The sequence below is a fragment of the Aspergillus karnatakaensis genome (assembly GCF_047715665.1).
Source record: "Aspergillus karnatakaensis strain CBS 102800 unplaced genomic scaffold BJY04scaffold_2, whole genome shotgun sequence".
In the NCBI taxonomy this organism is placed as follows: domain Eukaryota; kingdom Fungi; phylum Ascomycota; class Eurotiomycetes; order Eurotiales; family Aspergillaceae; genus Aspergillus; species Aspergillus karnatakaensis.
The window spans coordinates 850,572-877,427 of record NW_027395714.1 but is presented as its reverse complement, the minus strand read 5'-3'; the positions used below and the strand labels follow the sequence as shown (position 1 = coordinate 877,427).

Below are 26,856 nucleotides of genomic sequence, written 5' to 3'. Positions count from 1 at the left end.
TCGTTTGACATTCCGGGACCACAGCTTACGCAATGTTTGGTAGATCGCTTCAGGCCCCATGCCTTTTGCATGCTTCCTCCGGGGCCTTCAGTCCCCTATCGCTGGCCAGACTCGGCTATACTGCCACTGTAATCTTGGGAGCAGTGGCAGCTCTGCTCGGCGCACCGACAGAGCACACTGGTGACTGGATTCTGGAAAGCCTGGATTCCTGAGGTCTGACTCGTACGATGAAGCGAGATATTCCACTGCCATTTGCCCGTCAACAACCCCAAAGTGGGATCAGTGACGATCACTCGGGCATGCCACTGAGCTTTGATCCAACTAAGATTGGCCTTTTCTGAGTGCCCCTTGGGCCTTGGGTCTTGGGCTTTTTGGGAGTTTGAGACCTGGAGATGATTTCCCTGTCCCTGCAAGAGCACTAACTTTCTCTCTTCCTTCACTCCCCTTAAGCCTGTTGACCAGATGTTTCGAAGCACCTGGTACCGGCATGTCGCTCTTTCCTTTTGCTGGTTAATGAATCGATCTAGCTAAAGCTGTCAACAGCTATCCCCTCCTTCATATCATTGATCTCTAGCGAGACCTTTACACCCTCTTTAGAATCATGCCTCTGGTCAGGAAAAGCTATGCTTTGCCGACCTTCGTTCTGATCTTCTTCACCTATTTTCTTTTCTCGACTTTGCCGCCTGGTGCGGAGGTAACCTATATCGAATATCACTCACACGCCCTCGCCGATTATCCTAAAGACGACGAGCGCATTCATTGGACAGCCCATACAGAGCAGCATCCAATTGCCGACTATATATCTCTACCCACCAACTCGCCGTCTCCGATTCCTCGAATCCAGTTCGACTTCCCTGCAGAATCATGGTGGGCTCGCATATGGCGGAGGAGAAAGCAGAGTGCAATAAAAGAAGCATTCAAACATGCTTGGAACGGCTACAGGGAAAACGCCTGGCTACGGGACGAATTGTCACCTTTAAGTGGTGGATACAGAAACTCCTTTGCTGGCTGGGCTGCTACCTTGGTTGATTCTCTTGACTCAATACTCATCATGGGCTTGATGGACGAGTTTGAGGAAGCGCTGCATGCACTCGAACATATCGACTTCTCAACAACAGAGTCGCTCCAAATCAATGTCTTCGAGACAAATATCAGGTATCTCGGGGGTCTTCTCGGCGCCCATGATCTCACGGAGGGAAACTATCCAATACTTTTGCAGAAAGCGACTGAGATTGCGGAGTTTCTCTACGGATCCTTTGATACCGCCAACAGAATGCCTCAATCCCGGTGGGAGTGGACAAGGTAAGATCTCAATGCTGAATAGGCCATGTCATGGTTGGCGCGGAGTAAATCTGCATCAAGTAGCTAATGAGTATTACCATCATAGATCTGCCTCAGGGTTAGGCATCCGGGCGAGTGGGAACACCATTCTTGCCGAACTGGGTTCTCTGAATCTGGAATTCACCCGAATGACCCAGTTGACTGGTGATCAGAAGTATTTTGACGCAATTCAGCGAATCTCAGACAATCTCGAATCAGCCCAAAATAAAACTCAAGTGCCCGGCTTGTGGCCAATGTTGGTAGACGCTCACAAAATGCAGTTTACGGATCCGCGGTACACCATCGGCGGAATGGCAGATTCAACATATGAATACCTCCCTAAAGAACATATACTCCTAGGAGCTCGGACGCCGCAGTATCAGAGGATGTATGAATTAGCGATTGCGCCAATCAAAGAGCGCCTTCTGTTTCGCCCGATGACGAAGGACGGAAAGGATATCTTGTTCTCGGGGAACATATATGCCGCCACGTCCAGCCATACGAACATAGAACCGCAAGCCGAGCATCTCAAGTGCTTTCTTGGGGGCACGGTAGGAATTGGGGCCAAAGTGTTCAATCGACCGGATGAACTGTCAATTGCTCGGAAGTTGACCGACGGATGTATCTGGGCTTACGATATCATGCCTACGGGAGTTATGCCTGAAGTTATGTACCTGAGCCGTTGCGAAGACATGAAAGACTGCCCATGGGATGAGCAGAAATGGTATCAAGACGTGCGAGCTCGCCCACCAAAACATGCAAATATCGCAGAAACCGATCAAGCGGCTAAAGCTCTTATTGAGAAGCTCGGTCTGTACCCGGGTGTTACAGAAATCGCCGATTCACGCTATATGTTAAGGTGAGTCATGCAAATACCCGTATGGAGAGTCATCTAATCTCCCCTAGGCCTGAGGCGATTGAGTCCGTATTTATTATGTATCGTATCACGGGCGATAAGCGGTATCAGGACGCCGCCTGGCGCATGTTCAAGAACATTGAGAAAATCACACGAACTAAGTACGCCCATGCAGCGATTAGCGATGTGCGGGAACCGGTTCAACTGGACTATATGGAGAGCTTCTGGCTCTCGGAGACCTTGAAGTACTTTTATCTTATTTTCTCCGAGCCAGACCTCGTTAGCCTGGATGAATACGTGCTGTAAGTCCTGCAATTCATGCTTGAGCACTTTTGAGATCATCTGGATTATACTAATTAAGCATCTAGGAATACGGAGGCACATCCATTCAGGCGTCCGTTGTGATTTTGAAAATACGTTCGTCTTTGTATAGTGGCTCTAGAGATCTTGTCTGCGGAAGGCGTCTATATGGAGTTTCTGGACATATTAGATCCTAGAGGACCAAAGTCTATAATCAATGATGTTTTGTGTCTCATAGCTTTGGGGGTCGTCACCCGGCATTACCCAGACACCCAACGATTCAACGGTCCGGCCTTGTCGGCGTAGGCCCTGCATTACATCAAGGAGAGCTGTATTTGGGTCGTCATCTGTTTGCCTATAGCAGCTGAATTCAAAACTCCCTCTAAGAGGTAGCCCTACCTACCGATCCCAGTACTCCGGCTCATTATGCTCGACACCTGGCGACCTTACTCCACCAAACTCGATCGTATACTCCACATCCTTCCGAATAATCATCTTCCGACTGTCGTGACTTGCCACATTCATTCCCCTTCCCTGTTCCACAAGCTCAATCCCCAGCTCCTCTGCAGGAGGCCTCGCGCTACTCTCCACAGTTTGTGTTTGCGCCCTCTTCCCGTTCGCCTCAAACTCAACATCAGACCGCTGCAAAACCCCAAACGCCATCGTCTCATTCCCAATCAACAGTGTCCCTCTATTCCCTGACCCTCCAGACTTGGACTCAGCCGATTTATGCTTTGATGCGTCCCGACTGCTGCTCTCGAGCGTGGAGTCGCCTGCTGTTCCATAGTTTGTGCTCACGGCTGCCATGAACGGACGAAGACAGAAGATACTGCATGCGACTAGGGCGTAGTTGAGTTCGACCTGGGCCCAGATCAGGGACGGAACTGCATCGAGGGTCGGGTCGCGAGAGCCGATATCTTTCTGGAGGTAGTAGATGTGGAGGACAGCGAAGATTATCACGCTTCGCGTGCTGTTAGTGTGCTCTAGTATATAGAGAGAGAAACAGAGGAGACTCACGGGAGTCGAAAGATAAAAGCAAAGGCGATAGTAAACTTGCGCTTGAGAGGCATGAAGAGGCCGGCTAGGAGGAAGACGGCGAGGCCGAAGAGGATCAGCTCAGTTGCGATATCGAGGGCGACGATGAACTGCCATCTTTCTAGGAGGTCATTGCATTGACCTCCAGTGCCTTTCAGCGGTTGCTTGAACCCACAGTTCACCGTTAGCACGAAGATTGCTGGTATTACCCATAGTGTGCATAGGGTGAGCGTTGCCCAGGATGCTCGATTGTGGATTCTCTGGGGTGTGATGCGAAGGTAAATACCCACGACGCAGCATTTTGTGGTGTAGAGGATGATGAGGTAGAGAATGTCGGCGACAACAATCAGCTGTAATGGGTTGTGAGTTCAGTTCGCCCGCAAGGGCTCAAGAGTGTTGTTGCCCAGTGACAAGGTCGGCTCACGATTTGTATAATATCCACATCTTTGCTCTCAAGTAGATCGATCGATGTCCCCAACCCCACTGCCGACGCCTCAAACAATAACGCTGCTTGAATTATAGCAAATACCTGTTAAGCTTAGCGTCATCTTCGCTCTTGAATCCGGCTAACCTACAGTGGCACCTAACAGGACATAATCGTCTTTACCGAACGGCGGATTCAGAGCGAGCCGCACATAGAGTCGAATCAGAAAACTGACGAGCGAGAGGACCAGCCCCAGCGCAACGACAATGATAACCCATGCGCCATGGTGGAGATCATCAACAACCTGAAAAGGCGGCGACTGTCCTGGGGGAACGTAGGGGCCCATGACAGCTGGCACTGGGAAAGCACATAAGCAGAGGGTGGCACCCGTTATATTTCCTCCATAAGGGCATTGCAATGAGAAAATAAGTTCAATCGGTCAGAGCTGTTTGTTTTCTGCATATTTATTCTGATAAGCGTCAGGCATGACCACCCAAGACCCGTGCCTCAGCTACAGATTCGCGTTTGCGCCTCGTCACCAGCTACTACCGGGATCGACTAGGTTAGAGCACTCGAGATTCAGAACGAGGGAGGCAAGGAAAAAGCAAGTTCGCTAGCTTTGGCATGCGAATCTAGAGGCTATCTCGGCTGATCAGCTAAACTACTGCCTCTTTAACCATCCTCCCGGAATCCCGAGAAAACTCCTGCATCCGCCATGTGAGGAGACTAAGACACGTTTCTCGAGTGCTTGGCACCATCAGCACGATCAAGCCTGCCAGGAGCAAGTACCATCTCTTTGTGAGCGAGACCAGGAGCAAGCCCAAACAGGTGCCTGCATGCCTTCGCTCCGAACACCCATTATTGGGTGTCAAACTCACAAAGAAATTTTCATCGCCTCGTGATATAAGGACACGAAATTGAAACTCGCTTGTTTTCTGCGCGGAAACCCAAGCGTCACATCTGATTCATTGGAACAGCTCTGACGGTCACACAGCATGTGCTGCTGAAAACAAAAAACGGGCTTCGATTCGAGTTGCAGCTTGCCAGCGTGGGGGGGCCACAAGTGACAATGCAGTCAGCAATGCGAGATGCTATCTCGTCCCACCTACTCATTCGGGCTGAGGAATGCCATTTGGTCTTCCCAGATTCTTGAAGAGTGGGATGATCCGCGGGAAGAAGGAAAGGCATTGCAGACTGCTGTTTCAAAGTTTATGGAGTTTCTGTTACTTGGCTGCTGTGAGAGTAGGCAGGAAAAAGCAAGCAAGGAACCTAAATATCAGCTTCGGCAATAATCGTCACTATTGTATGCACGATACACAACGAGGAGTCGACGACTTGGCTCAGCAAGGGTGCTTGAATCGTTCTCTTCTCGAAGCCTATTTTCCCACATGGTCTCACCTCCTTGCTTCTTCTCATTCAGTTCGAGTCTTTGAGAGTACCTGGGCTATCGAGTGTCAGTATTTCTTGCCAATCGATCGTCTCACGACTTTGAGTTGTTAAGGTTTGATCAGCGATCCGCTTGGGCCTCTTCTAGTGAGTTATCCAGTTCATTTATTATGTCCATATGCGCCGGCTAACTGTCTCGGTGAACAGATCGCACCTGTCCACCATGAACTCGAAGGAAAGGCGCCATACCAGCCTGAGGAATGCTGGTGATATCAACATCGACTACGCAGCGTATGCTGAGTTTGCACCAAAAGGGGCTGTGGCCCCCAAGTACATGGGTACAGTCGTCGATCAATATGATATGAATGCAATGGGCCGAGTGCAGGTCCTTCGAGTGAGTTACTTGAGACATTTCTTTGTTCTCAACATTAACCCCATACAAGAGGAACTTTCGATTTATCTCGATTCTTGGTTTCGCCTGTACGCTTATCTGCACGTGGGAAGTTATCTTGACGTATGCATCAATCGCATTACCATGTGGTATAAGCTTGACTGATTGCCTGTAGTCTTCTGAGTGGTGTCTTGACTGACGGAGGCACTGCTGGGCTGATATGGGGCTTTATAATTGTCACTGTTGGGTTCTCCTTTGTCTTTGCCAGTATATCTGAGATAGCTTCCATGTGCGTCTCCTACTTTTCCTACTTGGTGTCTCTAAACTGTCTAGGTCACCAACGTCAGGGGGGCAGTACCATTGGGTTTCTGAATTTGCTCCTCGCCGTTGCCAGAAATTCTTGAGCTACATCACAGGTAAGAGAACGAATAGTCTCATTAAACTCAATAACTAACATAAAAAGGATGGCTTACTGCAATCGGTTGGCAGTGTGCCATTGTCACCATTGCTATGCTTGCCGGCACAATAATCCAAGGCCTAATTGTGCTCAACGACCCTGGCTATAAATTTGAACGATGGCACGGCACGCTCCTTGTAATTGCCATTACAACGTTCTCTATTCTATTCAACACGTTCTTGGCGAAGAATCTTCCCATGGTAGAGGCCTTGATTCTTATCATTCACGTTGTCGGGCTGTTTGCTATTATCATCCCTCTGTGGGTGCTTGCTCCTCGAAATAATCCGAAATCTGTCTTCACTCAGTTCAACAACGGCGGCGGATGGAATAGTGACGGCACGGCGACTTTGGTGGGCTTCTCAACCACGATTACTTCTATGATTGGCTACGACTGTTCGGTCCATATGTGTGAGTGACAATCCTGCTTGTCTAGTCGGTCCCTAACATGGTGAAAGGCGAGGAAATCAAAGATGCCTCGCGTACTCTACCCAAGGCTATGATGTCGGCAGTGGCAGTGAATGCAGTTCTGGGATTTATTATGATCATCACCATCTGCTTTACTCTTGGAGATGTCGATAACATCCTGAACACCCCCACTGGGTTTCCTTTTATCCAAATATTCTACAACACAACCCAAAGCTATGCCGCTACGAACGTCATGACGGCAATCTTGATTGTAACATTGACCGCGAGTACCATTACTGAGGTAGCCACAGCATCTCGCCAGCTGTGGTCTTTTGCACGAGACAAGGGGCTGCCGTTCTCGTCATTCTTTGCTTATGTAGGTACGCAGACGCTCTTTTGTCCGCCGAAAGCAATCTAACCAGAAGTCTAGGTCACCCCAGGCTGGAACATTCCTCTGAACTCTGTTTTAGTCTCCCTCTTCGTCACAATTCTATTGTCCCTCATCAACATTGGCTCATATGAAGCCCTAACCGCTGTTGTATCTCTCACCATTACCTCTCTAATGTCTGCTTACATTCTCTCGATCGGCTGCATACTCCTAAAGCGCTTCCGCAAAGAGCCTCTACCCTATCGACGCTGGTCCCTTGGTCGTTTTGGCATGGCTATCAACATCGCCTCTATGGCATTTCTGCTCCCAGTGTTCGTGTTTGCATTCTTCCCGCTCACTTCAACGGTGACTGAGCAGTCTATGAACTGGAGCGTTGTGATGTATGTGGGGCTGATTACACTGGCGTCGCTCTATTATGTGCTGCTTGGAAGACATCATTTTGTTGCGCCTGTGGCGCTTGTTAGGAGGGATGAAGTTCCTTTGGCGAGCGGTGCTAGGTTCTTAGCTTAGAGTTTACTTATAGGGCTCTGGACTCAGTTTATGCTGTACATTGTTCGGGGGGCGGGGCACCAGCTCAAGAGTATATAGTCGCAAAATTGCAGTGGCTTTCAATTCTAGTTCAATCACTCCGTACTACAATCATCTACTTCATCGTATTTGAGCTGGTGAAGTACTCAAAAAGTTCATGTTGAAGACGCAATATCATTTGGAATCACTCATCTCTCATATTGTACTAGAACATCATTAAATAGTGTCTGTGCATTCGCAAGCCAGTATAGGGAAACCCAGTGGGCAAAACCTGTACCCAGACCTTCATTGTCATCATCGTACCATATATCGCGTGCACACATCAGAGTTGCGTAACTACGAGCGGGGACATCAAGTCAGCACAGCAGCTATCACAGACATGAGCAGACATACACATCGTTTTCCTCAATCAGCCGACAAGAGCTTAATCCATCACAAAAGGAGATTAAGTATATCGCCGACTAAGCCCAAGACACCAGAGAGCAACTGCCCATCGAATGGGGTTAGTATACAATTTACCTCAAGGCAATCGCCGGGGAGGGACTTGACTAACTTGCTGTTAGGGAGCAGATTTTGAAAAGTATTAGCCCTTATACTTCATGACAAGGATAGGGATATAGACTCACACGACGACTTAGATTCTCACCGCACTGTTGCTGAATCTCCGTCCTGAGGAGGTCCCGCTCCGGCTGGGAGACCTCCGCAAAGTCGGGCTGGCGCTCTGCTAGAGCACTGAAGGCATCATCGAGGCCCTGGAGCTGAGTGCACGTTGCTTCAAACGTCAGGGCATGTGTGATGGGGGAAGCGAGCAGGATGGAGATAACGGAGACGGGAAGGAGCTTCATTTTGCTGGTGGGTTGGACGGCTGGTGACCCGGGAATGACAATTGGATTGAGGGTAGAGAGACCCCTTTTTAAACCTGAACGACCATTCTTGTCGATGTGGTCCGTGTAGGGATATCCTGGCAGTTCCATGGCGATCTGTCTGGATAGTTGGTTCCGGTTAGTTCCAGCTGTTGCAGTCAGCCGGTTGGATTTTCAAAGTGAATTGTTTGCCAGGGGAATGGTTCCTCGTCCTCCGATCCGATGCTGGTTCTGCTTTTGTTTGTGGCTAAGATAGTCAAGACATTCTCGTGAACCCTGCTTGAGCCTTGCTCAGTGTTGGAGACCTCCAATCGTCAGACCCGGCCTTGTCCTACCTATGTAAGTATACGACTCGATCAGCAGCGACATTACCTCTCAGTTCAGACCGGGTTTACTCTAAAGACCAGAGCTAGCGGGGCAGAGCTGTGGCCACCCTTGCCTCTGATCAGCTCATGATACCTCTGTAGTCTGTACTCTCATCGAGTACGGCTGAAGCACACACACACATGCAGGATGGCGGGAACTCGAATGGCTGCATTCAAAACTCGACTACTGACGAATGTCTCCCATTCTGCTCTCTTTCTGGGGACTTGTAGAAATAATGACAAAAAGCAAGACGCGGGGAGGAAGTTGAAAATTGAGATGCACTTAAGTTAATGTACTGGGTTGTTTACCAAGGTATATATGAATATTTTGCAGCACTGTCTGTGGTCACCACAAAAAAAGAAGAGAAACAAAAACGAAAACATACAACAGTTGGGATTCGCATGTGGTCACCCACCATACTACTAACCAACCGGCGTGAGGCTTAAGTACGGCTGAGCGGACGGGAAGCCCTGTTTTCCTCACCCTGTGGTCGTATGTGCTTGTTTTTCTTAAACATTAAACTAGGTGCTTCAAATTTTCTAAAGAGAATAAGCTAATGGACACTGCAAGCATTACTCCTAAGTCCTAAAGCTCTCGTAAAACCTAGTCAAAAAAAAGCGTGTTCAAATTTCAACAGGGCTCGGTGAATTCGGTCTTCTCGGAGCTCGCCGAAACTATGGATGGACAATGGAGTGGCCATCTCACGCCATTACAACCTGAAGGGCTGAAGACGATCGTAGTAAGATCTGATAAGAATATACGCAAACAATCGACTTCTTAAAGTCATAGCTTTAACAAAAGATACATATTGGCAAGAATATGACCTCTCACACGACGCACTCACTCGATATCGAGGACACATATCAACCAAACCAGTGATATGACTCGCAAATGCGACCTTGGAGAATAATAATCAGAGAGCTCAATATCTGGTACTGACCCCTCATGTGGGGAAGGCTGGCGGTGCACTCGCACTCCATGCTCCGTTTCCTTTAGCCGACAGCGAATAGGCGATGCGCTGAGTTCGTGATTGTTCAGCCTTTTCGCGTCACGCAGATAGGCCGTACTTTACGGTCCTTCTCTTTCCAAGATACAGTAATGGATATATCATCAAGATGACGGCTGGTCGAGCTGCCCTACAGGAGTCATATCAGATGATCTGATACGGTGACGGCGCGGCGGCCGACATCGGAAGCCCCACTCGGACGGCTCCTTGCTCCGGGCTGCGATGGGGACATTGATGAATGATCATTATTGATATCCATCATCTAGGGACTTGTTGTATTAGACCTGTAGATTACTTAATATCAAGGGTGTACATCAAAGGAAAAATGAGAGAAATCCAACCTCTTGTGGCAAAGGAGTCCGTCACCACTCAGCAGAGGCACAGAATTTATCAGATTGTGACACCACCTGCCGATCACGTGAACGGTGGCATATTCCTTTTGCCGAAAGCGTACATAGCTCTTTGAGGGTAAATGCCCAACCTCTGGGGTCTAGTTGAAAAGAAACATCTCCGGCGTCGATCGAGCAATCAAAATAAATGAATTAGCATGAACGGGATTTTAGTTTGTACCATGACCTCGGGTGAAGACCACCATAACATTAACCGAGGCGCTAGACTGCAGCCGGATCTGATTAGATCGGCTGCCGCTGGACACAGCAGTCACCTATCATGATTCATTGATCAGGCCACTTGACGACAGGGGCTCTGTGTTTCTCCTGGATTCTCGTATGACCGCAAACTCCCGTTTCCGCTCCTTGAAAGGATGAAAGGCGAGATCCTCCGGCAAGAGAAGTGGAAAGTTGCCCTGCGCGATGTTTAAAAGGGATCGGAGAAAGCCGCCATCATCTCCACGGAGGCATCAAACGGCTAACTAGTAGTACCGTAGTACGTAGCCCTGAAAGATAGCGCCCGAGAAAGAAAAAGAAATTACTGTCTTTAAATTTCAGGTCGGCGAATCCAGGGTTCGTAGAACTTCTACGATTCCTGAACAAGACAACGATCGCATCCGGTCGCGGGGAGTGCAGGTCGCGGCAGACGAGCTAGTGACGTGAAAACGGGTGGCAAGTCAAGTCAACTCAACTTTTCCCGTTATCTGATCCTTTTTTCGTCTTCTTTCCCACGCTTCGACTCCAGACCTGCAGGACGCAATTGTTGGGGAAATCCAGTCCACTTGCAAACAAAACCCGTCTCAGCTCCTAAATTAGGTTCAAAAAGGAGACCACTTCAATTTCGAGGCTAGAAGGTCTCAATCGTCACGCCTGCTTTCCTAGCGCTGCGGAACCTGTCCCGGTACACCGGTTCGGCGGTTTGCCCCAGCCGAAGAGTCCTCCTCATCCCACCTCATCCACTATTATTATCGACTCAACGTTTCACCCTTGATTCCTGTCTCCTATTTACCTTTGCCCTACCTATCTTGACGGCATCTTGCGGTGTGCACATGCCCGGAATATAGCCTGTTGACCCCTTTTCTCGTTCATCCGATTGTTTATCAAGTTACTCCGCGGTCCCACCCTCTCTCCGCAGAGTTCTCTTTCCACCCACTCTTTGGCATATTCCACAAGAATCCAAGGTGTTTGCTCGTCGGTTTAGACTCGCAATGGGTAAGTAACATCTCCATAACATCCATTGGGTCATGAATTCTAACCTCTATAGTTCACGCCGTTGTTCCTCAGACACCATTATCGCCGAAGGCCGCGGCCTCACGGCCCACATATACCCATCATGCAGAGTCAGGGAATATCCCCATTTCATCGACATCCCACCCAGACAACCCTGTTCCAGAAGAACCACGAGACCGCTCGTTATCAGTCACAAATATGAGCTTTGGAGCCGCTTCGCTGTCGTCACAAGAAGCAGAGAATACGGATTCGGAGTCGCCATCGACGCCGCCTACAGAAACCTCAGACGAAGAGCTTGCGCCGAAATCAGCAGAGAATGAATCCGGACGCCAGCGTCGGGCCTCTACCGTTCTGATCTCGCAAGGTCCAGATGATATGAGGCGGATTTTGGAGAATGTCGGAACGGGGGGAACACAGAAGCTGCAAGCCATGTGCTGTGGTGGTGGATGCTGTCGTCTTCAGCCATTGAACCGGGTCTCTGGGCCTGTTTCCGTGATCAACCCCGTCACTCCACCAGACAACGAGGCCTATCAAAGTTTGAAGCTGAATGTCGACATCCTCACACTTGATAGTGAGCTCACAAATATCGCTCCCCTACCTGTGAAGACAGTATCGTTCTCGGCAGTTCCTGCGTCCGCTGTGGACATGCAGTTCGGCCCTGAGGATCACCCACCTCCATTCGTCAAGCCGCATCCACCGTATAACGTGTATCGCGCGCCTATCTATCATGCGCGAGAGCTCACACGGCCGGGCGCTGAGAAGAGGACATACCACTTTGACATCGATGTGACCGATTATCCTGCCGAGAGTGGAAACGTTGACTTTGTTGTCGGCGGCGCAATTGGCGTTTGCCCTATGAACAAAGAAGAAGAGGTTGACGATATTTTCAACCAACTCGGTATTCCCAAGTCGATTCGCGATAAGAAGATCACTGTCCGCACGACTACCGGCAGGTGGCCAACGATTTGGGGTAAGGAGGAAGCTCGAGAATTGATCACAACCCGACGGGAGCTCTTGAACTGGTGCTCAGACATTCAGAGCTACGCTCCGACGAAGGGCCTGTTCAGATTGCTCGCTGAATATGCAAGCGACCCGAACGAGAAGAAGATTCTCACCTTCTTGTCATCAGCGCAAGGTCAAGGCGCCTTCTGCGACCTCCGTACCAGCTCACACATTTCTCTTTCCCAGCTACTTCATGCCTTTCCGTCTTCCCACCCGCCCCTCGACCACCTCCTATCCGTCCTCAATCAACTCATGCCACGCTTCTATTCCCTCTCACAAGACCCGCTCATCTCCCGCAAGCAGAAGGGCGATCAGTACCGTCGTCTCGTTGAAATTGCCGTGACAGTTGCAGAGTCTGACGATTGGAAGGGAGGGAACCGTACAGGCGTGGGCTCAGGGTACATGGAGCGTCTCGCACGGCAGGTAATCCAGGCTCAGGATCAAGGTCTTGAACCTGGTAACCTGGGTCTTCATGTCCCCATGTTCCGAGGTCTAATGGCCAACCCACTTGCTAAGCGATTCGCCTCCGACGGGCCGATGCTTCTTATCGGCGCTGGTGTCGGTATTGCTCCGTTCCGTGGCTTCGTGCAACGACGGCTTCAGTCCGCGAACTGTGCGAATAAGGTCTGGGTTCTACAGGGCGTCCGCGACTCACTCCTCGATGAGCTCTACCGCGGCGAGTGGGGTGTTGAAGAAGATCAAGTTCGCAAGGTCGTGCAAAGCCGGCGCGGCGAGAGCAAGTATGTGCAGGAGGAGGTCCGCAACCAGGCAGATCTAGTCTGGTTCGTTATCAACTCACTTGACGGGCGTGTGTTTGTCTGCGGAAGCGGCAAGGGTATGGGTGAAGGTGTTGAAGAAGCGTTGACAGACGTCGCGATGGCAAAGGGCAACCTCAACAGAGAAGAAGCTGAGTTGTTCTGGGCAAACAAGAAGGAAGCGGGGCAGTACATTGCAGTAAGTCTTGGCCACAGCCCGCACGAAAACTAGAAGCTGACAAGGCGCAGGAAACATGGTAGACTATATATGTAAGATAGAGTGTTTGTGGTCTCGAACTCGGGTATATCGGAGATATATACCGATTTACTCTATTTTCGTCCGAGCGTCAGCGTCGGAAAAGGAGTTAATTTCTTAGCTAGTTAGCGTTTTCTTCCGCCAGGTCTGGATATTTTCGGGCTCCTTGCTGTTGTTTTAGAAGGCATCGCTCTCATGCCTTTGAGTATGTTATATAGGCGTGCATGGGTTGTTCGGGTTTCTTCTTGTCGTACTACTTATCACATTCGATGCAAAAGCGCCGCCGTATCCCGGAATGCAGTGGCTCCTAAAATTCTCTTTCAGCTTCTAATAGATGCTTCGTCCCTATTTTTCTTCCTCCAAGTGTCGAGGGCCATAGTCCGGGTTCGAGCGCCATCTTCCCCAGCGTAGGCTAGGATCCCTGTCTTGCATCCTAGGTGACATGCTCAGAGCTGGTCCGTTATATATATCAGTTACAACGTGCACCCCACACCACGCCACCTCCCAGCCTACCCATGCATACCCACTACGCAAACACTGTGATTAATGATTCCCACCGGAATTCAAGAATCTAACAATGTGAGCCACAAAGAACCATTCACTCTCTAGGTCGACACCATCTAACCTGACGTATTGATACCCCCAACACTGGCGATTGGCTTTAATGACAGGATGAGATAACGCAGATGAATGGAGGACAAATATTGAGTTATTCCGGAGAACGACTAATTTACAATGATAGAGAGGCATCAGGAAATCGGGTATAAAGAGTACGATAGAACCGAGCAAGCAGAGCAGCACCTATCTCAGAAACCAATCGTCAAGGTGCAGGCTTGCTAATCAAGCGACTTGAGATGCAGTACTTTCAAATCGCCCTGCCTCCAACAAAAACTCGCGCATCTCCCCAAAGCCACACACCCCTCACGGAAATTGGGTTCGATAGCGTTAATGCCGGCCAGAACAAAGGGTCGAGCATCAGTGATGAGGGCACCAATGCGTAAATATTCCTTCATTTCTGTCAGATCCGTGTCAAATCGACTTGCCATTGTTTTGTAGATTGAACATGGTTCCATCATCGTCTGTCCACCAATGAGTTCAACGGGTACATAGGCCATCTCGCCCCCAAGCTCATATTGGCATCGAAACTCCCCTGGCCCCGGCTTCCTCCGCGTGATGTGTGTGAGCTTGGATCCGTTGAAGTTGAATGAATATTTGCCAAAGGCCAGAGCATGCTCGTACTATTGGACTACCAGCGGCGCCCGTGAGAATACGCCACGCCAGTATTGCCCTAGGTAAAGGTAGTCAACGATCGACAATGATGCGATCTGGAGGATAAGGTGGGTGTTGCCCGGCGGAGCCGAACAAGCGAGCTTCACAACAACAGGACCGAAAGCTTGGAAGCGCCGAAGCCGATTCTGCAGCTCAGTCACACACACGGTCCGTTCCCGCTTGATGATCTCGGTTCTAGCAATCTTGAAGCCGGCCGCTTGCATCTCAAGGAGGTAACTCTTGTTCAGGTTCCAGCAAAGAGGTGCGAGATGGTTGATCACACATGGAGGGCGGCGGCCTCTGCTCTCGTGAAGTATTTTTTCAGCTCTTTCGAGGAAGTGGGTGAAATTGTCATAAATCTTGAAGCTTCTCCTGGGCTAATGAGAAAGTTACCACGTTGTAGTTCGTCATGGCAGCAACGGTGTCCTCGTCATCCAACATTTAAGGCTTACTTCGTGGTTCACAAAGCTTGTCATGAAGTTGATTCTTGAGTAGCCATCCCTATAAAAATAGTCTTCAAACTCGCACTCCCCGCTCAGGCTGGTCAAGAACAAGATCCGTGTCGTAAGCTAGTACTGAGGAAAGAAGGCGATGTGATAAGCTGCCTGGATAAAGCTATTGAAAATATATGCAGCAAAGTCAGTTTGAGCGAGGAGAGCGTACGAAGTGACTGACAGGATCCGTCTGAAAGTGCAGGAGCGACCGAAAGGATAGGTACATCCTGTAGCAGTTTTCGACACTCTCACCGACATACTGAACGGGCGACAATCCGGACTCAGGGATATTGACTTGAGTAAGGCTCTTATATAGATAGGTCTTCTTGTTTCGCCATACACAGCAACCGGTGCAGTGTTTCGCCCACCACCACAGCGGTCGAAATGAGCGGCAGAGATCTATACAAGCGAGATTTAGGACATTGGGCAGGTGCAACCAAATGTCTTGGTGACCAGGTAGTCGCATTCATGAACCTTGCTCGTCCCCCACTCAGCATCTCTTCAGAAAATCTGGTGGCAGACTTACTGGATGATGAGGAGAGCATTGGAGCCATGCACCAGCACGCAAATCAAGCTCATAGCGGCCATCGGTGGATGGATATGGTGTCTTTAATCTCTTTCAACGATGCCTTCTCCAGCCTTTCCATATCTTCGGCACGCCAGACGTTCTCACGATGACAGCAAATCTGATTCAAACTTGAGCTGACCGGCTGACAGAAAATGATAGCGGGCCGGTCACCTTGAGAGCCGTCATCAGTGAAGGAGCCAATACTAGAGCTCATGATTCTGCCTCTGGCCAGACTAGCGGTCAGCTATGACCAGCATGGGCTCAACTCGCACTCTGGAGCGATGAAGGGGCTGGCTGTTTTCAGACGGGGAGCGAGCATACCTGGTGTGGTGTCCAGACCCAGCGACCGGATATTATATCCAGAGTCACCTCCAATGACCAAACAGGGTCTCAGCCGGCATATGATACCGCTTTTTCAACTCGACGGCCAGACATATACCTCGAAGAAGAGAGAACTAGATGCCCATAGCGCACGCTGTCCTACTACGGTCATTGTAGATCACCTTCACCGTCAAAATAAACAGATAACGGCCAACTGACATGGGCACTGACACCCCTGACAGCGAACACCCCACCAATCCCAGACATGACAATCAAACAAAGGAAGATCATCCGCAGGTGCATTGCAGGTGGGGTGCATAGCTGCATAGGCGCATGCCTGACCTGCCTATATCAAGCCCAGTATAGCCTAGCTAGGCAGATCAGCAGCCTTACGGGCGTGCATCGGCAGCTGCAGGCCGGGTGATATTTCCAGGCTCTGAAGCGCTCTGGGATGCTAGGGATGGGTTTGGTATTTGGCTGCCTGCTGGTGGTGGCTTATTAGAGTTGTTTTGGGGTTTGCCTGGTCGGGTATCTGGGGTAGCTGGTGGGTAGGCATTATTGTGATTCTGTGATCGAGGTAGAGTGCATGAGACTCGTCACAAGGGTAAGCGTTTGTACTAGCGATATGACACCTCTCAGTCATACGTGGCCGTGGCAGAAGCCGACTACCAACCCTCCAATCAACATCCCTTGAACCTTCTCCCGGATTCTGTCAAAGATGTCAAGCCAAAGTTGAAAGCCGACCGATCAGCAGTTGTACCTGACTCCAACCACCTCCCACCTCCCACCTCCCACCCCCAGCGTCACAGCGTTGCACTTTCCCTTCGCCCTCACATGAGGACAAACCAAGGCGTCATCAGCACACCGCAAACAGCCACAGGAAAGTCAAATCCAGCCTCTGCAGAGAACTCTCGTTGACAGATTGGCGGGATAGGGATCCATCGGTATCCCTGCTTCCTGGCGCACGTTCAGGCCCACGATCGGTGCACTGTGACCGAGCCCACTTCACCGAGTCAAGCGCTCCCACGATTGTGACGCTGACTGCGGACTGCGGACCAGCCGCGGAGTAATGCAGAGCGTATTGATCCTGTGGACCACCATCCATCGTTGCGTGGTGCAGTCCAGTAGGTAACTACTTACTCCGTACTTACTCGCAATACTCGATTACTCGAATACTCGACATCTCACGTAGCACGAATCTAACCGCATAAGGCCATCGTTGCGAACTGAGGTGAGGTCCCTCTCATTATCATCTCAAATCCTTTCACTCTCACTTTCACCTCAATAATGAATAACCCTTTGGGGGTTGAGGGGAGAATGAAAACGCACGGAGCAACGGGTGACGGGAAATAGAGTTTCCTTTTCCCTGGAAAAGACGCAGATTGGCATGCTAAGCAGCTCAGAGCTCTGCTGTCCTGACTCGAGTCGAGCCCATTGTTCGTCGGCATGCCAGCCTGAATGGCAGGCACGGACACGTAAACGCCGTCTTGGATTAACCGATCAGGTAAGACCGTAAGAGACTACTCCGCGGTGTCCGCCGAACAAAGAAAGCGAGCCTGATGCAAAATACCTAAGAGCAGCAGCGATCTCAACTGATCGCTCTCGGTCCTGTCGATCCGATGATCGTCGATGGCATCTGGGACTAACGTATAGTTACTAACCAACCACCTAACTAGTCAGATCTCCACCACAAACATGGGGAGAAACTTGAAAGAGCGAGAATAAAGAAACTGTCCATCTTCAAAATAACGCGATTTGGAATAATTCGCCAGTCCCCGGCCACGAGGTGCGCACTGATCAGAATCGGGCTTTCCGTTTGCCTTTCAGACAGACTTTCAGTGGCTGTGTGTTAATTAAGTTAGCTGTCACTGTCGCTGTCACTGTCACTGTCACTTTGTCAGGCTCCATCCAGTCCGGCTGAACCACACTGTTGGGACCACCACCACCTCTCCAGCCCGAGTCTGCTCTCAAAAACGAGCCAATTTTCCTTTTTCAAAGTGACAGCTCCGAACTTAAAAAATAATTGATCGTTGCGCGGAGAACCTCGGTCCTTCCGCCCTTCTTTTTTCACTCCCTTCCTTTTTCTTTTTCTTTTCGCGGAGATGGCGTTTTGCCTCCGTCGCTCCGTGCCTTGCTTTCATGGATACTCTTCTGTATCTCCCAAGGTTCACCGCAATTTGTGCCCATGGTCGCCGATGGACTATTTACTCCGCATGAGGAGAACCCCGGGTCGGGGTGTCATCATGCCATGGCAAGTCTCAATTTTTAGATCTGAACAGGAACCGGTTCGTGGTTAGCTAGTCAGCCCGTTCACTCTGATGTGATGTGATTTGCCATTGCCGTCTGGTCTTTGAGTCTATCTTATCTACTTAGGTTCAAGATCGGATCAGAGCTGGGAGAAGGAAACTTCCATCTTTGGATTCCATGTCGGGTCGAAAACGAGAGAAAGTCTATGACATGGTCACATAATCATACTTGTATTGTACATGGAAATGCCGATAATCAATGAACATAACACCAAACCCCAGAGATGCATCGAGATTATTAGTAGAGTAAAAAGTCAAGTCTTCGCGGTATGCGCTGAAACGTAAGGTACCCATTCCATCTGTCCATGCAAAGCGGAAACAGGGATTCAATTTGAAACAAGGGTATCAAGGATGTCGGGACCCAGATGAAGTCGAAAGAAAATTCGTAATGTAATTGTACCTCGCGGTGTTGTCTAGTGGTGGATGTGGCCGTTCTAAAACTCCTTCTTCATGGAGGATCAGCGTCTTTGGTGGGGAGATGTCTCGGATGGTGAGTGCTCGAGGTCGCTGAGGGGCGACTGTCGCTGGGGGTCCATTTCCCCAGTTCGCATTTGATTTCGTAGGGCAGGGAGTTGGCGCCGTCTTGCGTTGATGAACCAATTGCTGATCTAGAAGGCGTTAACAGAGCTCAAACCCTCAAAAAATACTAAAAGAATGTACCTGACTGATTGTAAGACCTGTCCGAGTCATAAACATCTGCTTGTCCTCTTCGCTAGGATAAGGATGGTCTAAGTGTTCATGAAACCAGGCCCTGAGGATGTCGGTGACCGGCTTCGGCAAATTTCCCCGTCTGCGCTTGTTCTTCGAGTCGATAGGGTCGCCCAAGATCCCAAAATTCGACTGCGGCGGGTGCGAAAGCGCCTGGGAGGCATGCTCAGGATCACTCTGATAAGCCATCGGCGGGTAAGGATACCCCAATTGACCCGGTGGCACACCCCTGTAAGCCTCGGGGCTCCTGTCGCTCAGACCCGGCATGCTGGGCGGATATGGCCTTCCGGCGATCTCCGGTCGTGACAGACCCCTGGGCTCTGGGTAGCCCATCCCACGCTCGGGATACGACTGCAGATCGCGGATTGGAGGAAGCATGGGACTCGGGCGCGAAGTGTACCGCGACGTCGCATTGGTGGCTGCGGGAACGTGGGCATGATCTCTGGAATGGATGTCGCTCCTGGCCCCCGAGTAATCACGGCTACTTTCGTAAGGCGCCTTGGAGGAGGAGGCGTATGGGGGGCGGAAGTTGGATGCTACATCATGTGATGATGTTGGCCGCTCGCGCGACTGGCGGGAGGTATAATATGATGTGGACTCGATCTCCTCATGCAGGTGCGGTGGGAGCAGCTGTGGCAGTCAATATATTTACTTCTTTTTGGCCCCCGCCAGTTCCCTGGGGGCTGAGGGTCAGCGCTAGTAGGTTGATTTTCTCACCTCACGGAATGATGGCAGGGCCTGGTTATCAGCTGGGTTTGCGTATGAGATGGCCATTTTCTTAGAACCCTGACTCCGGTCACGGTACTGTGACATAGACAACAGGCACGGGGAGCGTTATCAATTGACCACCGGACTCGTGGAGTATAGACCGAGGGCGAGATGTGTTGTGTTATCTTGTGTTGTGTTGTAATAAGGTTGACCGGAATTGCACAGCAGAAGCCGTCCCGCGGCTTTGTACAAAATTAAAGCGTTGTTGTACCACCAGGGAAACAGTCGATAGGCGAAGGAGCGAGGTGTTGAGGATGGATGAGGAGGAAGAGGATGGTAGGTAGGTAGTGGCGTGGGAGAGGAGTAGATTTAAAGGCGGATAAATGGTTAAGAGGGTGTAAGGTAAAGGCAGGAAGGAAGGAAGGGGGAGGTCAGAAGAAGAAGAAGAAGAAGAAGAAGAAAGATCAAGATCAAATGAAATCGGATTATACCAGAGTTAAAATAAAAGTACCTGGGCTTAGGAACGACGATGACGATGGGGAAAACAGCTGAAGTCAACCAAGGTTATGCAAGGAAAGGAGTTTCATACTCCATCGCTGGCAGTGTGTCTCCATTCGTAGGGTCCTATGATATCAAGGATCGAATAATATTCAATTTCACCCAGAGGAAGTATCTTCCCCAGTCTTGACTACTTCGGTATCCACATGCTCTCTCTCTTTCTCTCTCTGTGTGTGTAGACAGTACTGTAGTAGACAGAAATAAAGACTTACACAGCAGACCGCAGGGAGGCTTGCATAACCCAGGGTGAAATTGAAGGGAATAAATAATCGAAATAGGAAGTTGGGATTTGAAATTAGCCTCACAATGTCTGGAACGCTAAGCCAGAGACCGGTCAACAATAATCATACTAATACTGAACAGAAAGAACAGGGGGGGAGATCCGAGAGGATGAGCGACGATCCTGGGAACAAGTGAGTGAGTGGAATTGGCTGGTGGAGCCTTGCCAGTTAGCAACTCTGGGTGAGGGGAATTCTTTAACTACGGAAAGCATGGGTGAGGGGAGCCTGAAATTGAATAATAATCTTTGATTCGGTTTGGCCTGAAGCCTGAAGGTTATGATGGATAATTATTGACAGGCGCCAAGCTATCCATCTATCTACATACTACTGTACTCACCAACAACAACAGCAATAATGTCCCGCATCTGAAGATGAACTGTTTTCATGCAAAACACCTGGCCCAACACTGTGTCGGGAGTCTGTCCCTCCACTCTGTATACCAGGACAGTACACAGCAAGGTGCTGACGAAAAGGAAACCATGGGCTGCTACATCCTGCGCCTTGTTACCTTTTCACATCCCTTTTTGGGTTTCCTGCAGCAATACCGGTGGCTTCAGCTCGGACTTTTCTTGCTGTGAAGAACCCCTTGTGACCGTTACTCTTTTCTTTTTTTTCAAGGGTAGCAGTAATGCAGTATGTAGGACGGACGGACTGTATAGTCTATACTATACTCCAGTCTCCACAGAAATTGAACGCTGCCTGCCTAGATTCGCCCCCAGACAAAACACAGCTGAAACTCGCCCTGCCAGCCAACCTCCGTTCTGGAAGTTTACTTGTTCCAACATCCGATGCTAATCTTAGTCAAGAACACCAACCTCCTGGGGTTCCCTCGTTCCCTCGTGAACTGCCATCGTCCATTAACTTACTGCTACAGTACTAACAGTAGTCAGCTCTGATTCATCGGGAGACTAAAGGCTGATGCGACATTCCCCATACGGATTGTTTATCCAAAACTTTGCCACTCAGATGGAGTCTAGCCCCGTTATTACTTTGCCGAATCATCTTCGCTGCCCCTCTGCTATGAATAGCTGCCTCTGATTAATTTGTGCGAATCTCCCGAGGGTGGAGTTAGCCAGGCCTCCCCCTGCGTGTCATGGAGATGAAGGACGACGGCAACAACAACAACAACGACGACGACGATGCGTCGCCAGTGTTGGGCATCGAGACGCGGTCACACTACTTTACAATAACACGTCGAGGCTGTCACTTATTCAAGGGCCGGGATCATGCTGGGAGGGCCGAAGGGGCACTAAGGTAGGAGGGAAGTATTTGGATTCCGGGTTGTAGTTCCCAGGCGAATAAGAGCAGAGAAAACACAAGCAACAATTAATTGCAAGAGAAACAAAAGGGTCCAAGCATCTAAGGGCTGCTGCTGCACAAATCAAAGCTGCGAGGGGAGAGGCAGATCGTCGCTCTTCGGGATCCACGCCTCCACCGTGCTCGTCGTGTCAAATGTCAGATGAAGGACATCTCACAATTGTCAATGCTAGGCTGGCAAGACGTACATGCTTAGCCTCACCTGGAGAGTTCAAACTTCAATGAAGGGGCGGGTCAAGGAGACTCCATCATTCAGACTTCAAGCGAGGACCACGGTAATGGCGCAGACCCGCGTCGTTCCCGCTGCAAGGACTGCGATGGAACCGCGATCGAGTCATTGCCATCGATCTGGGACTTCAACCAGGAGATGAAGAAATCAAGGAGGCAATAATAAGAGTAATCATAATAACAATCTGCAAAGCTCAGCCTTTCAACCTCCATTCCAATGCATGCCAACTGCACACTGCACATACACCTGGCAAGGATCCACGTCATTTGGGACTCCGGAGGCTGCAACCGGGGACTCCTGTCTGGCCAAGATTCAAGATCGGAGAAATAGAGGATCAAAGTAAATACGGCTGTAGTACTCCGTGGGTACGGTGTGGGGTATTCTAGCCCATGGATGATCCATGAGGCTTTGGAGTTTTGAGTGCCTTGAGCCAAACCGCCAATAATTAGGACCGGAGCAGAAGAGCGCCTCCGGAAGAGTTCCATTGTCCCGTGCATATGACATCTCAGCTGTGGCTTCAGTAGTAGTGGTTCATTGGGTGCTCTTATTATTGGTAAGATGAAGAATTGCACGGTCCTGGGCACCGCGCGCTGCTGAAGCCTGGTGTTCCACGAGGAAACGGCCGTCGGACGGGATTCGGAAACGCTACTGTTGAGTCTTGACTGTTGACTGTACTGTCTTAGCTGGGTTAGGCCTGATTAACCCCTCTACTTAAACTTTAAGCTCCATCTCCTGATGCTGAAAAAAAAAAAGATAAAAAAAAAAAGTGCCACGAGCTGCGAGCATGACCGTCACCCCCGCTCTCTCGACAGGATGCTGTTGCTAACTCGCTGCAGCCTGCCGGGCCTAGCGGTGTCGAAGTTACAAACGCCATCTACTACTCGGTACTTATGGATTGATCGCATCTGAGATGGTGGCTGCAACCTCAACATCTCCTTCAGGCTTCAGCCCGAGCATCGCAGTGGCTGCCATTTTGAGTGAATGAGAATGAGATTCATGACTCGATCGCCGGGGCGATGACATGCTCCACTGTGGGACGATCGAGCGCGGGAGCCCATCATGGCCCATCATTATAGGCTCCCATAGCCTCTCAACTGGACCCGGCTACTTGGGAAATCATTTGGGATGATGACCATGGGACTACTGCCCGGGATCTCTCCGACCGAAACGTTGCATCCAATTGTACTCTAGACAGTTGACTCCATGACTCCGGAGAGCATGATAAGTGTGGCTGTTGAATCCTCGTGTCAAAATTGAAATTCAAAACACCTCCAGGATGGAGCTCCGCGTGTTAGTGACGGGATGGCAGGCAGAAGGATCAAACTTTGTTGGCACCACCTCGTCGAATTATTCGTCTTCTTCGGCATTCAGAGCATCCATCGCCTCCTCGCGTGCACTAAACTCAAAGAAATCCTCGTGGCCCTCGATCCACTGCCACTGATTTGCCCGTGGCAGTCTTATATTTTCGACATCCAGACTCAGCGCTCCAGAGAACTGGCACGCTGGGGAAGAACCACCCTTGACAATGGTAGCCAATGCGAAAGGCCATCACCATCGATCTCATTCTCAGCTCGCAGCAGAAGTGGCGAGGCGCCTCCGTATCGGCGTATTGCTGTCGACAATCCACCATGACGATGTGGCAGGATTGGCATTTAGCGCGAGCAACTCCACTCTGCAGCGCCAGAGAGTCACAATCACAGGCGCGAGCTCCTCGGATGGCCTCTCCGTTAACTCCAGAAATCCCAGACAGGGGCATCCACAACAACTTCACCACTGTAACAGTCCCAAGCCACCTGGGGGATGACGTCCTGTCACTCCTGTCACTTTTCTTTGACAGGCCGACGCTGACACTGACAGACACCGTCGCGACAGGGGTGTGCGGAAATCCCCCGACACATCCTTCATCATCTGGCCCATCCGTGGCCTACTCTGACTCTGAGCCGTTTACGTTCCCCTCTTCGTTCGGACTTTGGTCTTTGTTCTTGATCGATCTTGCCTACTCATCCAGGTGATGATTGACCTTCTCAGATCCAGATCCTCCAGATCTTGCAGAGTGCAGGGATAAAGCGGCGATCGAAGCCGAAGCCCACAGCGAATTAGACCGGGCTGGGATCCTGTGGGCGGCCCAAGCAAACCTTGTCCTAGGAGTTCGTCCGAGTTGGCTAATTTATCTGGTCAAGTGAATTATGCCCTTCGACAAGGTTCCTCGCATTGGCTCCGACTGTGTAGATCTCGGCTGATTTGGTCGTAAAGCCAGCCCTCGACTACCCCTTTGGGCGAACCACTGCGAACTGCTGCAGCTTGCGAGAAATGCTCTCTGACTCAGGATGCAGGGCGCTACAGCTGTGAATTTGTCATATTCCTTGCCGCTGCCATATTGCGAGCCTGTCAGCCGCTGCTGTCACCTCCCGCCATCGTTTCCTGGTCCCTGGGTTTGCCGGGCATCCCGTAATGCAAAGCCCGACCCGATTCCCGATGAGAATAATAATATGGGATCGAAAATGCAATTGAACTGCTCATAGTTGCTGTCATCAATGATTGTTTTCTATCATAGGACACTTTCCACCGCACTTCCTTGGGTATTCCGTCGCCGTAGCCGCAAAGTAGGTACCTACCCCTAGCCATAGTTACCTATTACCTATGCTGCGAGTCTCTGACATCATGGCTCAAACCCTTCAACCACGAGTGCATCTGAATGATAGACTGGAATTCTCCGAAAGTTTACCCTAGTCATTTCGTGAGAAAAAGATGTCCACTTACCTAAAGCAGATTGGCTTTCCAATAGTGTGAAGGTCTATTGCATTGCATTCCTAGCTCCAACCACCCACCACCAGGACGGAGTTTCTCCTCTTCACCGTTTTGAATACATAAAGTCTTCTGTAATAATAATAATAGTCCTTTGCAGAAACCTTGGGTCGTTCCTTCTTGGATGATCCATCATGCAATGTAATGCTTGAATTCCCTGTTTTCTGGGACCCCCTTGACAAGCACAGAAGAATCAACAGACCAGCATGCGGACACACTCCGTTCTCCTGCGCACGGATGATCGACTGCCGATGAATTAACCCTGCAGGAGTTCATCATCTGGGCCTGCTCTAACTTGAAGCTTCCTAGTGACCCTTCCTTTGAGTCTGTCCACTTTCCTAAACAAGGCATGACGGCCTCTCGGCCATCGGCCGGTTCTTCACAAAAAGAATGGCCTTGTCGAGGGGGGATCCAGTGTTGCTTGTCGGCTTCGGCACGCTATTTGATCTTGGAAAGAGCTCCCAACGAGCCCCCATAATTAACCACGTTGTCATTGTCAAAGTAGACGGCCTCACACCGTTTGAATTTATTTCATAATTCTGACGGATTGACGGGTTGACGGACTTCGAGAAAGTTCTTGTTGTTTGAGTCTGGCTCTGGCCCTCTGGGTCCTGCAGCGCCACAAAGTCTTCTAACTACTCCGTACTAACCCAGGACCCAGGGGGCCAGGTGCCCAGAGACCAGAGTCCACGCCCGCCCGGCGCCCGCGCAGCTTCGCACCTTCCTATTTGGGAATACCTTCGAACCTTCCAATCCCAGAACGTCCGATCGGCTCTCTCAGAAACACTGAACAGCTTCCTGGCCGCAACTTGCCTCCTGCGTCAATCATCCACCCATCCATCCATCCATCCACCATTATTCTCTGGATGATCAGTATTCCTACCCTTGGTTCCGGGTTCAATCCCAAGTATCTTCGGTAAGTCTGGTCAGGAGTTCAAACGGCTTACTGACTTGCACAATCCACAGCAAGAATGGTAATGGTCAGCAACAGGCTCTCCGCCGAACGCTACCTGGTCGTTACAATTCGTTATATTCTTTATATCCATAATTGATATCACGAACTAAGCCGATGATAAAGAGGCTTCAACAGTCGTGGTACAACATGTGCGCCCGGGGGGAGTTGGCCAGTATATATCCGGAATGATAACCTGCCATCAGTCGATGAGAGAGCGAAGTACTCCGCGTTCGTATCTCAGCGATATCACCATTTCGGTCTCATCACCTCAAAGGGGTCCAATTTGCTCCTGCCGCTCGTCTAACCTCGTCCGCTCTCTTCCCAACCAACCCACTCCAGAATTCGGCCGTCCCATCCGGAACGAGTTCCTCAACCTCAAGAGAGACCAGAGTGTCGACCATCCACTCTTGACATCTCCGCATCCCATCCCGAGGCGCCGGTTCCGCCCGTATGATACTGACCACTTGCCGCCTCTGTTCAGCCGTTAGGTCGATAACCTTGGCCATGCCCTCAGCTTGCATAGTAGCAAGGTCTATACCCTCCCGAGCGTCGAACTGATACCAGAGTCTCTCTAGATCAATTACCTGCACGTGGAGAAGGTCGCCGAACGAGGCGCCTGGCTCACGTATGGTGAAGCCCCAATGGGATCGGCTTTTGGGGCTTAATCCGGGGCCGCATACTTCTATAAGGAGCTCATAGGCCATAGCACGGCGTGCCGTAAATCGGTAGGTTCTCTAATGCGCTGTTAGTCTAGATCACCGGGATTTGTCTGAATGCTTGCTTACTGACCGACTTTACGGTGAAATATGGAACAGTAGATAGAGCTTCCTGTTCTCTGCGCTATTTTTGCGACATACGACCCCGCGTCGTAGGATCAGCTCTCAAGCAAGCGATGAGGAGAGGTGAGAATAGGCATCTGCATTGCCAGTTCCAGACTCCACGATGTCTCGGCCACTAGATTAGCGCTGCTGAGGATACAG

General features: G+C 50.3%; 8 protein-coding genes across 8 annotated transcripts; 4 read left to right on the top strand and 4 right to left on the bottom strand.

Annotated features, from left to right (window-relative positions):
• Positions 1–427: 427 nt before the first annotated feature.
• Positions 428–2,728, top strand: BJY04DRAFT_48272 (glycoside hydrolase family 47 protein). The gene is made up of 4 exons (XM_073720473.1): positions 428–1,302; positions 1,388–2,179; positions 2,227–2,478; positions 2,545–2,728. The coding sequence occupies exons 1-4, from the start codon at positions 602–604 to the stop codon at positions 2,579–2,581; spliced, it is 1,782 nt and encodes a 593-aa protein (XP_073576943.1). The 5' UTR covers positions 428–601; the 3' UTR covers positions 2,582–2,728.
• Positions 2,663–4,281, bottom strand: BJY04DRAFT_213084 (uncharacterized protein; the record flags this gene model as incomplete). Its single annotated transcript, XM_073714768.1, has 5 exons — positions 2,663–2,831; positions 2,880–3,437; positions 3,494–3,861; positions 3,936–4,040; positions 4,087–4,281. 5 exons carry the CDS (start codon positions 4,279–4,281, stop codon positions 2,663–2,665), a joined length of 1,395 nt encoding a protein of 464 aa, XP_073576942.1.
• A 153-nt stretch (positions 4,282–4,434) lies between these two features.
• On the top strand, positions 4,435–6,003 carry BJY04DRAFT_177404 (uncharacterized protein). Its single transcript, XM_073709598.1, has 3 exons — positions 4,435–5,468; positions 5,529–5,715; positions 5,765–6,003. Exon 1 carries the CDS (start codon positions 5,061–5,063, stop codon positions 5,433–5,435), a length of 375 nt encoding a protein of 124 aa, XP_073576941.1. The 5' UTR covers positions 4,435–5,060; the 3' UTR covers positions 5,436–5,468; positions 5,529–5,715; positions 5,765–6,003.
• On the top strand, positions 5,545–7,486 carry BJY04DRAFT_227282 (putative GABA permease; the record flags this gene model as incomplete). The annotated part of the gene is made up of 7 exons (XM_073718595.1): positions 5,545–5,715; positions 5,765–5,835; positions 5,888–6,001; positions 6,046–6,128; positions 6,176–6,577; positions 6,625–6,950; positions 7,005–7,486. The coding sequence occupies 7 exons, from the start codon at positions 5,545–5,547 to the stop codon at positions 7,470–7,472; spliced, it is 1,635 nt and encodes a 544-aa protein (XP_073576940.1). The 3' UTR covers positions 7,473–7,486.
• A 3,271-nt stretch (positions 7,487–10,757) lies between these two features.
• Positions 10,758–13,457, top strand: BJY04DRAFT_48111 (FAD binding domain protein). The gene is made up of 3 exons (XM_073720471.1): positions 10,758–11,326; positions 11,379–13,300; positions 13,351–13,457. The coding sequence occupies exons 1-3, from the start codon at positions 11,323–11,325 to the stop codon at positions 13,360–13,362; spliced, it is 1,938 nt and encodes a 645-aa protein (XP_073576939.1). The 5' UTR covers positions 10,758–11,322; the 3' UTR covers positions 13,363–13,457.
• Positions 13,458–18,539: 5,082 nt separating this feature from the next.
• BJY04DRAFT_48123 (homeobox KN domain-containing protein) lies at positions 18,540–20,422 on the bottom strand. The gene is made up of 3 exons (XM_073720472.1): positions 19,741–20,422; positions 18,976–19,653; positions 18,540–18,923 (listed from the first exon to the last, which is right to left on the bottom strand). The coding sequence occupies exons 1-3, from the start codon at positions 19,834–19,836 to the stop codon at positions 18,774–18,776; spliced, it is 924 nt and encodes a 307-aa protein (XP_073576938.1). The 5' UTR covers positions 19,837–20,422; the 3' UTR covers positions 18,540–18,773.
• Positions 20,423–21,484: 1,062 nt separating this feature from the next.
• BJY04DRAFT_177365 (uncharacterized protein) lies at positions 21,485–22,843 on the bottom strand. Its single transcript, XM_073709597.1, has one exon. It carries the CDS (start codon positions 22,611–22,613, stop codon positions 22,140–22,142), a length of 474 nt encoding a protein of 157 aa, XP_073576937.1. The 5' UTR covers positions 22,614–22,843; the 3' UTR covers positions 21,485–22,139.
• Positions 22,844–25,643: 2,800 nt separating this feature from the next.
• BJY04DRAFT_177358 (uncharacterized protein) lies at positions 25,644–26,825 on the bottom strand. The gene is made up of 2 exons (XM_073709595.1): positions 26,662–26,825; positions 25,644–26,610 (listed from the first exon to the last, which is right to left on the bottom strand). Exon 2 carries the CDS (start codon positions 26,578–26,580, stop codon positions 26,140–26,142), a length of 441 nt encoding a protein of 146 aa, XP_073576936.1. The 5' UTR covers positions 26,581–26,610; positions 26,662–26,825; the 3' UTR covers positions 25,644–26,139.
• Positions 26,826–26,856: the final 31 nt, after the last annotated feature.